The 12,083-nt window shown below is 39.6% G+C and overlaps 1 protein-coding gene across 1 annotated transcript; it reads left to right on the forward strand.

Annotated features, from left to right (window-relative positions):
- Positions 1-5,209: 5,209 nt before the first annotated feature.
- On the forward strand, positions 5,210-11,881 carry hhex (hematopoietically expressed homeobox). Its single transcript, XM_062443081.1, has 4 exons — positions 5,210-5,902; positions 9,581-9,759; positions 11,003-11,053; positions 11,184-11,881. Exons 1-4 carry the CDS (start codon positions 5,503-5,505, stop codon positions 11,451-11,453), a joined length of 900 nt encoding a protein of 299 aa, XP_062299065.1. The 5' UTR covers positions 5,210-5,502; the 3' UTR covers positions 11,454-11,881.
- The last annotated feature ends 202 nt before the right edge of the window (positions 11,882-12,083 follow it).

A 12,083-nucleotide genomic window follows, 5' to 3' on the forward strand; every position in this document is an offset into this window, starting at 1 on the left:
CAGCAGCTGGCTGATAAACTGCTGTGTGGAAGCTCAACTCGAAACTCAAAAAAAGTTGTAGATGTCAATACGTTTCAACTTTTCAATCTTAAAATGGATATTATCACAATTTCAAAGATCAAAATAAAGAATTGTCAAAAGTGAGACTTACTAAGTCAGAATCTTGACTTCATGTCTCACATTTTGAATGATCTTATAATAATCATGATTTAGTGCCAGTAAGTACATTTTTTTTAGATTTGTCATGTTTTTGATTTATTAAGTCAAAATGATGACTTCATGCAGTGTATGATTCTGACTGACCCCATAGTGATAGTGGACTTCCATCATTTTGATACAAATTGAGTTTTTTAAAAGTAATAGTTTAGCCACACTGATCCTGTCAGGTTCTACAAACATTCTGGTCAGTTAGACGTGATATCATCAAACTGATCTTTAAATGAAACATCTCATTCTGCTCAAGCCTGTTTGTTCTCATAGTCACAGAATAGACGGTGACCCTATAACCATCCAGGGTGTGCTTCTCTCAGCTGGGTATTGCAGCAGCCCAAGGGTCTCTCACTCAGACTCACCAACCAGGTGGAGTAATAATATGCTAAGCAGATGAATTACAAGGATCAGCTCAAATCCATAAGAATCTTATAGACATGTCACATAACAGCTCTGTGGTAGAAGGTGTTTTTTTAAGTCTTGTTGTGCGGGCCCTCAGTGTTCTGTAGCACCTTCCTGAGGGCAGGGGGGCAAAGAAGCAGTGTCCAGGGTGTGTGCTGTCTCTGGTAATGCTCTTAGCCTTTCCGGATGCAGCGGGTCTGGAAGATGTCCTCTAGTCTGTGGAGCTGAGTGCCGATGATCCTCTCTGCAGTCTTGATGATGCGCTGGAGAGCTTTCCTGTTCTCTGCGGTGCAACCAGAGTAACATACTGTGATGCAGTATGTGAGGATTGACTCAATGGCTGACCTGTAAAAGCTCACCAGCAGCTGTTGTGGAAGTGAAGCCTTTGAAGTCCTTTCTTGGCCGTCATTGTGGTGATGTGTCCTGTCTCTCAGCTCTTACACTGACATATTGTATATCAAGTGTTTTCTTGCCCTGGTTGAAAAGAAAAACTACTGAACACAAATAATAGGGGAGAACGGGGTTGGTTGTCACACAGGTTGGTTTTCACATTCATCAGGTCTCAGTCTCTAGAGGGCGCTGTTAAAAAGTTTTGGCACTGAAAGTTTCAGAATTTAGGTGAGATGTTACATCAGAGGTCATTTCTGGAGTAAACTGCTTGACATTAAGGTGTGAGGACGTTTAGTGTTTTTCATGTGAAAATGTAAATATCCAACTCTTCAGTGTTTCTCTTCTGGGCTTTTACACAATGAGTTTATAATAAAACAATCATTACCATTAAAAAGTATGAAGAGAGAGTGATAGTTAGGTAGGTTTTATTCTTAGCTACACCAAAACATGTGGTTGTTAGCTTTGTTGGTAGCAAAAAAATCCTAGTTTGGGATGCTTGTCACATTCTCTTTGGGGTTGGTTGTCCCATGTTGGTATATACATATATAGTGTGACATATCTAGTATTTTCTTTCTTTTAAGATAACAAAATGAGCAGGAACTTTATCAGGAAGACAAACAAGGGCCAGACTCCTCCAGATGTAAAGCTCAGGACAGTCAGAGAGGTGAAAATTAACAAAATTGTTATATAAGGACAAAAAGATGCACTTATAGAAATTATTGTTCCTGTTTATGTTCTCTTGGTGCATGAGATGTGTTAGGTTGTTGTATTTCAATGAAACTAAACTTCTTTTTTTTTTAAATACTGTCTACATTTTTTATTCTTTTCCATTAAAATAACCCAGGAACAACCAATAGTGTGTGACTACCAACCCCACAATGGGGACCGTTGTCACAAGTGCACAAGACATATCTGACGTTCATATCCTTTGAACAGAACCAGCTGAAGGAGAGTAAGACCTCTCTATTCCTACCTGACACTTTAGGCTTTCGTTACAAATTAAAAGGGAATTTATTCAGAATTCAAAGGAAAGTCAACAGTGTGACTACCAACCCCATTCTCCCCTACTAGCTTATAGCGTATCTTATGATTATTGTTATTGTAATCATTTGTGACTTTTGTTTTTCCCAGCAGTAATGGGCTTCCATAATTAGGAAACCAATGAAGGGAAAAAAATAGTTCAGGGGAAAACAAACAAGCAGTCAAAAGTAGAACATGGAATCAGCTGGTCTGTGCTGAGCTGATGAAGAATACCACAGTTGGGCATTGTGTCCTTTATTACCTAACATCCCTGAGAAAAAGCTTGTTCGTGGTGTGTTCAGGTAACACCTTGAGGATCATACATATGAATAATAATACAATGTTAAATTCTCATCAGGATACTTGAGAAGTTGTAGCTTTGAGTCTTTCACCACATTACATAGTTAATGGTGAGATATATGGCGCCAGCTGCCAAGGAGCTGCTGCAGCGCCTCTGCTCACAAGTTATCAATCGTTTTTTGGACAGGGGTCTGACGCCACGGGGAGCTGGCCGGATCAATGAGCTGCAATGATTGTCTCAGTCCAAATATTAGCCGTTTGGTGATTTCTTTCATGTCTTCAAGGCTGCTCATATCCCTGTTTGCTCTCTGAGTCCACTTTATCTAAATTACAGCCGTTCGAAAGTTGTCAGTTAGCGGTGTGCGCTTTAAAGACGCATCAGAAAATCGAAGCATTGGATTGGATAAGTGAGCACATTTATCAGTGATAAGCAATAGGCTTCCTCCCAACACTGAAGCGTGACTTGTGACCATGTCACGAACGAATTCACCTGCTAATAAAAAAAAAAATCCAGATGAACGCAACACGTACAGCTGGATCCATCAGAAGCAGCTCACAAACACAAGTTATCCGTTATTGCTTAATGTGGAAACGTGTGAGAGGGAATAAACATGTACTTACTGAAGTGTTCAAGCGATTTACATTTAAAACCGTTGTCATAAGCATATCACCCCAACCACAGTGATATGTGGATTTCACAGGAACACGGCAAACATTCAAATCATGAGTTAATCACTCGACATTCAGCTGCACAGTTAAGGATGTGGATTGCAGTTCACTTGTGTTACATTGTTAAAGATAAAGCACCAAGCTGTTTGATTAGTCAAATACCTGTTTAACGCTCGTTTGTGCCGCGCGTAAAAACCTGGGCCACACTGCTGGATCACAGAGGTCATGTCAACTGGATTACAGGGACCTGGACAGAGATCATTATACAAGTTTATTACAGTATTTTATTAGATACCTGTACGTAGACCAACAAAAATCAATCAATAAATCAATAACAGTATTTCTTCAGCTGAATTTTATTCCTTTGAAATTTGGAGAAGGATTTGAAACCGACCTCCATACAGGGAAATAAATAATAACATAGTATGATTAAAATACATATAATATGCCTAGAAAAACATATTTGGGAAACTATATAGACTTGTTTTAATTGGGGGGTACCGAAAGAGCCACTCTCACTTATTGTTCTTACAATACAAATAACAGCATTGAAATGGCCAAAAAAGAGTGACAATCATTAGAAAACTCAGTAGTGTATGTCTTCGCTTTCTGTGGGATGTGTCAGTAGGCTATGTGTAAAAGGGCATGGAGAGACTGCTGAACAGGCAAGAAGCAGGGGCACGAGGAGTTGCAGGAGAGGGGGGGAGGGGGGCTAAAGAGCCTCTGTAAAAAAGTGACTGTTATTTAGCAGTTCTCAGTGGAAAGCCAAGTAGTAATCTCATTTCTCAGCCTGATCCTCAATTATCAAGTATCTGCTGATACTAATTTGATATTTCTTTGCATATTTTATTATAGCTTATAAAATAAAGCACACACTACATTTAATTATGATACCTTGGACATCAATGAATATGTGTTTTAAGATTTAAAAAAAGATCAGAGCAACCAATGAAAGAGATGTTAGCTGATATGCCAACTGATTAAATACAGCAATGTATGATTATTATTATTATACTATATTTAAACCATGAATGCTTGATGCTTGTTCTTTATGCTTGTCATTTATAGAATGTAAGTAACTAAGTAATGGTACTGCACAATCTTGGGGTACATACACTTTAAGTATCCCAATTCGTACTTTATATGTAAACTATATTGATCTGACTGCTATGATCGTCTAATACAACACAGTGTAGTCTTAATGAATTAACTGGTAGAAATGATCTCAACCTCGACCAGATAAAACATTAACGTAGTGCTCAGTGATAATAAGCTGATAGTGTAATGTCATATTATAATATAACATTCTCAAAGCAGTCATTCTGTACTTCATTCTGTACTTAAAGCAAGTTTATGAATGCAGGACTTTTACTTATAAAGGGATATTTTTACAGGGTGGTGTTATCTCTATAAAAAGTTCAGACACACTGGTTATCACAGAATCACGGTACTCAAACGCACCCTGGAAAACCCGTAGGATCACAGTCTAATTCTTTATTAGCATGGAAATAGATTTCAAACGCTTACAACATATGAAGATGTATTTTTTTACACCAAATGAATCACTTACACAAAAAACAACTATTTAAGTAATATATTCCAAATCAGTCAATAACTGTGAAACCAAACCCAACAGAAGGGTTTAAAAAATATTAAAATGTAACTTCCATCTTCTCTTTATCTCTATCTGTTACTGACGACTATTTCTCTCAGTAGAGATCACTTTTAAATGTATCATCCATTCCTTAACTTGTCCCTGACATCTGTAATATATGGTACTTTGAATTCTGATTTACGTTTACTCTCCAGTGATATTTACTGACACGGTGCGTCATATGTATGACTTTCTATATGTATGATTTGTTTGGCTAACCAACTGTCTATGTAGTGAAACCACAGTCGGATATGAGATGGTCTCACCGCCTGAGTAAGAGTAGTATTTGGGTGACCCGTTTAACAACCCGACCCTCCTACCAGTGTCATGTGTCGTTGCTCCATCGTGTCCGCCACGACATAGATTCTTCAGTTTACTTGTTGCCAGATGTTGCCAAAACTGATTCGCTAGGAATACAATTATCTCTCCACCACTGTCATCTGATCACTGTGTGGGTCGATTGGAGCTGCGAGTAAGCCAATCAGAAACTGCCGCTGGCCACCTGCAGGAAGTCGGCCGTCCACTTATCTCCTCCCTCCTCCGCCTGCAGCCAGATAACAGCCCCAACAGTTGGATCAAGTACCAGCTAGTTCACCACCGCAAACTGATGGACACCAAAACACAGTAACGGCCTCCTCCACAGCTCTCTCTTCTCTCTCTGCTCTGCTACAGGGAAGTGTGTGAAGTGTTTTCGCTGGAAGTTACGGCAGAAGTTTGGTAGTATGTTAAGACGTGTTAGTGAGATATAGTCGATAAAGAGGAAGGCTGTTGGGAGAGAAGGAAGGGACGCAGCTCTCCGTTATTTCTCTTCTAACGCGCAGCAGCAGCAGCAGCAGCAGCAGCAGCAAACAAGCACGATGAGCGTCCCGCTTTACGCACCGACTCCCATCCAGCCGGCTCACCCGACTCCCTTCTACATCGAGGACATTCTGGGAAGGACTGGTACCACCTCCTCCTCTCCCTCCTCATCTTCCTCCTGCACCTCCTCGTCGTCCTCCTGCTCCACTCCGGTCATCCCCACACCAACTCTCCCGTCACCCAACTCCTCTTTCACTAGTCTCATCTCGCCGTACCGGACGACGATTTACGAACCCACACCGATCCACCCAGCACTGTCGCACCACGCGGCTGCGGCTTTGACGGCGACATACGCCTCTGCTGGGGCTTTCACCAGCTCCATCTACCCGTTCCACCACCACCAGCACCACCGCTCCATGGGGGAGTACGCACAGGCACTGCTGAGGCACGACCCTCTCGGTGAGTTGGCCAAAAGGCGTGCGTAAAAGTTTTAAAGTTAAGAATGATATGTTACTCTGGATATTCTTTCTTCTTTCTGGTGAATGTGTTATGACTTCAGTGAGGGCGACATGCAATCATATTTTTTATTTCCTCGTAAAACTCACTAGTCTAGACTGTTGGCCTAATGACTGTTTTTCTGCTTCTGGAATCAAACTTTTCACTTTTCATACTTGAATATTTGGTGTGTTGCGTTTTTATCATGACTTATTGAACAACAGTCCATTTTCTGTCTTATAATGACACATTGAACATATTGAATTAGTCCATTCCAGCGCAAAATAAAATGATTAAAGTGACTTTGATGATGTGGCATTAAGAACACTCTTTACCCTTTGCATGCCCCAAAAAAAAAAAATTCTCTCCACAAGCTTCGTTTCAGAGCGAACGAAACCATTTTTGCATGAGTATATCACGCTTGGTCATGCATGCATATCGACTTCAAGATACTCTTACATGTAGCAGACATAAATAGATTTCACAGAAAATGACAGAAACTTTTGTCATGCCTTTTTTTTCCAAACACATTCAAGCTCATCTGCGTCTCAATAAGAACATTTTTTCTTGCATGATGCCTGGCCACGCACCTATGAGTCACGTTGTTATTGTGACAGACATATTTGGGGCCACAATAGCAGCAGCTCTATCCATTCAGTCCGCTGGTGGTGATGGTGATGGGGGGGTGGGGGGGGCAATTGAGAGGGTGGGTGGGAGGAGGAGGAGGGGGGGGGGGGCATGGCAACCTTGACTCGTTTTCCTGACTCCCATTGTTCTGAAACATCAGAGGTGCAAGTCAGCCAGTGGCTAAAACATAACTGGACTCTAAATCACTTGTTATTTTGTTAGTGTGTGTGTGTGTGTGTGTGTGTGTGTGTGTGTGTGTGTGTGTGTGTGTGTGTGTGTGTGTGTGTGTGTGTGTGTGTGTGTTTCTTTATATTTGTGAGGACCCCCCCTACCACCCCAAAAAAAAAAACAAGAGAGAAAATACAATCAAGTTTTTGGATTTTATGTTAGGTTTCTCTTCCACCATATGTGATTCAACTTTTAATAAATACAAATAATAATGTGTCACAGCACATACTAAAATATATCAGTGTGTTGTCTGTTGACATGTGGTGTCTGCTTTAAATCTGTGTTGCAATCATCACAATAATATATGAATACATTGGGGCGCGTGAACGTATCGGGGTTTAGGTAAAAGTAGTGTTATCGTGTTTGGATGGAACAGTTTCACAGGGTTTGGTTAGAGGCTGTGATGAGTGATAGTCCTCTTAAGTATAGCATGACAAGCAGACCGTCTGACTTTGTGCTGCGCTGAACAACTTGGGCCTTTTCCGTTCATAGCGGAAGCCGTGAGCCTGTCGATAGGAGTAAATCTGGTTTCAGAAGCTGTTAAATGTTTTCCTGGCTCACCCCGGCCAGCCGCTTCCTCGGGAGCCCGCTGCACGCTGCTGATTATTTTATCGACATCCTCAATACAGACATATTCAGGAAACACTCGGCCTCTGATAGCCCGGGATCCGTTTTTCACATATTGTTGCACTTCCTCTGCCTGGCCAGCGAGGATGTGGCTGACTTTCTTTATGGTTGGCGGCTAGAAGAAAATAAAGCAAACAGAGCAGCACATCAAGCCTAATGGGATCTTAAGAGAAAAGATAAAGTCTCATTTTATAGGCAACAAAAATACAAGAGAAAGAAATGGTGCTTCAAGTGACGTAGACATTCTTAATGGTGAAAAAAATCTATCAATGTGACATTTTCATCAATGGAAAAACAATAATTAGTTTAGAAATGACATTTCATAAAACACGCACGCATGTCAATAGAATTGGAATAGCCTGATGAGGCAAAAAAAAATGTGTTCAAATAACACAATCATGAGCTTACCTTTACCTTTTTCATTTTCAACAATGTGTATTTATTTTCTTTAGGTATATAGTAGTTATTCACATTTCATTAACATAATACTGTCCTACTTTTTCATCTATCTGCAACAGCACCATAACGTTTCTTTTGTGGTGGAAAAACAGTTGAAAGTTTATTATATCTTATAATAACAGACACATGAGCGGGTTATGTCTATACTTTGCCCACAACAGAATGTTAACAGGAAAACTGTAGAAACTGAAACGTCTGTAGCTGCAGCCTGTTAGAAGAATTAAAGGTGGATATGTTCGCAAAAGTGCGCCAAATGCAGCTCAACCATTCAAATGCGTTTAAAAATGATTTATAGTTATATATATTATTATAACTAGAATAAATGGACATAATTCATTATTTATGAAATAGCAACTTCTACTCAGTTCCACTAAAAAAAACTTCAATTGTAGGCCTATCTCATAATAAAGGTAATTCAATTAAAAAGATAGTGCGTCTATTATTCTTCTCTTTAGACACAGACCTGTTTTATGGATTAGCCAACTTCCTCTGGAAAAGAGCAGCAATAAGAAGGCCTTTGACAGCAGTTTCGACCACAACAGATTTGTATTGTGTCAGTGAGAGCAGAGAGGACATGAGTGTCTATTGGTGGATGCCATCGCCTATAATCACACCACAAAGCAGGAAGCACATGAAGCGGATATTTGGCCATAGTTTTCACTCTGTCACGACCTTCCTTAAAGACAGCAGCGTGCAGCAGGCCGGTGTGGCGGCCGCAGCTCTGCTATTGTTTGTTCCAGGCCATTAACCGGAGAGGAAACCAGACAAGACAAAAACACTCCTGATTACACTGCTGCGTGTGTTTCTCCTGAAAAAAAAAAACAACATTCACTGATCAGCTGCACCTCTTTATTGAACTATTTCACTTCAGCTCAGTTCAGCAGATATTTGTACCAATGATGAGCTAGTTGTTAACATTAACATTAATAATAATACATCATAAATAATAATAATAATAATAATGATGATGCACTTCTTAGCGCTGCTTCTGAAGTTAAATCTTATATTTAATCCTTACATACTGTTCATATTCTGACTCATAATTAATCTCTTCACCAATTCACATTCATAAATTCCCCATCAGTCACTAATAAATGTTTGATTCATTTTATGGGAAAAACACTATTACAATCACAATTTAAGGAATACAACAACATGTTTTAATGCTGATTTTTTAATTTTTTAATAAACACAGGTCAAATGTGTACATTTGCATATATAAATGATCAGCTGCACAAAAATGTAAAAAAAATGATGCTTTTTATTTTCCATGTGTGTATACTGTGGCTCACATTAGGAAAATTCCCGCCCGTTAAAATAATTAGTATAGAGTATTTTTACAGCTCTCAAATGTAAAAATGGGTCAAATGTGACTGAACAGTATGTAAGGGTTAAATGGACACAAACTGAAAGATAAAAGTGGAGTTTTGAAATGATTTACAAAGATAAGATGCGTGGAGGGAGCTGTGTGTTGAAAGGGTTTTGTTGTTCCTCTCATTATTCCTCCTTTTTCACATCATTACTTTTTTCCTGTCGTTTTTATTTGATTTGTCAATCCGTTCATCTTGTGCTATTCTGTGTGAATAGAGTGAGAACAGATTTCCATTCGCTCCATTCACCAATCAGAGACGACAGTGACTATCCTCTGATATTTTGAGGCCCCTACATTAATACTCTACTCTCTGTCTTCCTCCTCTGAAGGGAAACCTCTGCTGTGGACTCCCTTCATCCAGAGGCCCTTACATAAAAGAAAGGGCGGTCAGGTCCGGTTCTCTAACGACCAGACCATCGAGCTGGAGAAGAAGTTCGAGACGCAGAAATATCTTTCACCTCCTGAGAGGAAACGACTGGCCAAGATGCTGCAGCTCAGTGAGAGACAGGTGAGCTCACATTACACATACACTGTAAAATCACGTTGACTTATGAAGTATATTAATAAAGCACTGAGCCCTGAACATGAACTGATCACATTATTTCACTGTCATTTTTATTGTGTAGCTAGGCTTTTGTTATGTGGGCATGATGTTATCAGCTCTTAAATGAGCAGGAGAAATTCTAACCCAATTTCTTTCCCGCTAAAATAACTGTCATCCTGTTACAGAAATACTTATAAGACACATCTACTCAGGCGTTTAACGGAAACACAAATAGAAATATGGAAAACCAGTAGAACGAGTCTTTAAATGGAAACCGCTGCAAATAGTTTCAACCACAGTAGAAACGTCTCCAGTAACCTAGGTAACAAAAAGCCTCCATCAGTTTGTGTAATGTTGTATATTAAACGATAGTCATGCTGTTGACCGGATGTCCAGGGGCCCTTCAGCAGACTGGGGGCCCTCGATGATGGGAGAAAAAAATGTGTGTGATTTTTTTGGGTCAGAAATTCTCTTGATGTTGATAATTATGGTCACTGTCAGAAATATAATATGTCCAAAACTAAATATGGAGTTACAGTGTTTCCACCCGACAGCAGCGTTATCGTATCACAATAAAATAAAAGTTGGGCTCCTACTAATGCAGCCTTGGTCATGTTTGAAATAACTGAATATAGTTCATGTGGTTAGACATTTTCTTAATAGACATGCAGTGCATTTAATGTAGATCTAATAAATGCATGAATCCGTTTCCAAATCCTTCATAATAACATTTAGAATATGCTACACTTTGTTCTCACTGTCTAATTCATTGTGTTACTTTCTTTGTAATAAAGGTATGGCTGTAAAACATTTCAAAGCTTTGATGTCGGTAAATTAAATTAATAATCAGAGCCAAAAGATGAAACCTAGTCGCAAAATAAAATCGATATATTTTCATGTCTGATCTCTAACTTGGAGGCCGCTGTTATATTTAAATAACCGCCACAGAAGGAAAAAAATGATATAAATGTATCTGGACTATGATCATTTTATCCCCTTACCACAATGTGACGTTAATAACTGTCAAAGCGATAAATGATAAATGATTAAAAACTGGATTAAAACACGGTGGAACTTGTGAACAGCAGTGTGTTGTTCACTGTGAGCTGATGGATCCAGCGTGGTTTTATTTAAACAGTGTATCACTATGTTGTGTTTCAGTTTCAATGAAAAACATAAATCCTTTATTTCTCATTTTGTCTTTCAGGTTAAAACTTGGTTCCAAAATCGACGCGCCAAGTGGCGGAGACTAAAACAGGTGAGAGTTTCTGTCATTAAGCAATGATTTTATTTCTTATTGAATTATTATGAAGCACAGATAATAATGACATTAAAAAGACAGCCTGACAGGCCTTTTGATTCATAAAAATCTCCATTTGGATCATCAGGAAAACCCTCCGGGTAAGCGGGAGGTGGAGGACGACGGTTCCACTGGGAGGAGTAATAAAGGAGACGAGACGACCGATGTGTCCGGCATCCAGAGTCCGGAGCAGAGACACACTGTCTCGGCCTCTGAGCTGGCTCAGGCGGGCCGCTGCGTGCGCTCCGTGTCCCCGCAGCAGTCCCACACAGAGCTGGACTCTGAAGTATCAGACGACACAGACCAGGAGCTCGACATAGAGGACGACGACGAGTTCACACTGAACCCACAGCTCTGAAACACCAGCTCCACACACACCGACCCACTCGGAAATGTGGAGCTGGATGATGAAGACCATTGGACTCCTATGACGCTGGAGACAGACAGGTGATGGACTAGTTCCCCATGTCATTTTTTGGTGGAACAATTGCCGCAACTAGACTTAACTTTTCCTTCACCCTCATCAGTGCCTTCACAGGATTGTCATGAAGCTTTTTGTATATAACGGATTTCCCTCACTTGTACTTTGTGTTGATTATTTCTGTGTTTCTGTAAATGAATATAGATCATTTCTCTGTATTGTATGTCGTTTTAAATGATTCACGTTGTTAAGCCTACTTGTACAGGCCTTCTCTTTAAAATATGACATTTCATTAAATAATCAATGTAGCTCAAATTCTGTTTTGTCGGGTGACATCTAATAAACTATTTTTTTGTGATAATAAATCTGTCCCTTTCAGTTGTAGCTCAAATGGAATTTGACTGTCATTTATTATTTTGCATTTCTTAAATTTACGGCAGGAAAAAAAATAGTTTAAAATATTAGATTTCTGATTATGTGGCAAATAATTAAAATGACAATTATTTCAAATAAAAACAAATTGAGGTTTTACAAGTATTTTCAGTCAGATCGCCTCATTTAAGTTAA

The sequence above is a fragment of the Scomber scombrus genome, chromosome 21 (genome assembly GCF_963691925.1).
Source record: "Scomber scombrus chromosome 21, fScoSco1.1, whole genome shotgun sequence".
NCBI classification, from domain to species: domain Eukaryota; kingdom Metazoa; phylum Chordata; class Actinopteri; order Scombriformes; family Scombridae; genus Scomber; species Scomber scombrus.

Coding starts and splice junctions, on each gene's coding strand:
- hhex (XM_062443081.1), top strand. CDS start 5,503: ATGAGCGTCCCGCTTTACGCACCGACTCCCATCCAGCCGGCTCACCCG. Junction 9,760..11,002: donor TGCAGCTCAGTGAGAGACAG/GTGAGCTCACAT, acceptor TTTGTCTTTCAG/GTTAAAACTTGGTTCCAAAA. Junction 11,054..11,183: donor AGTGGCGGAGACTAAAACAG/GTGAGAGTTTCT, acceptor TTGGATCATCAG/GAAAACCCTCCGGGTAAGCG.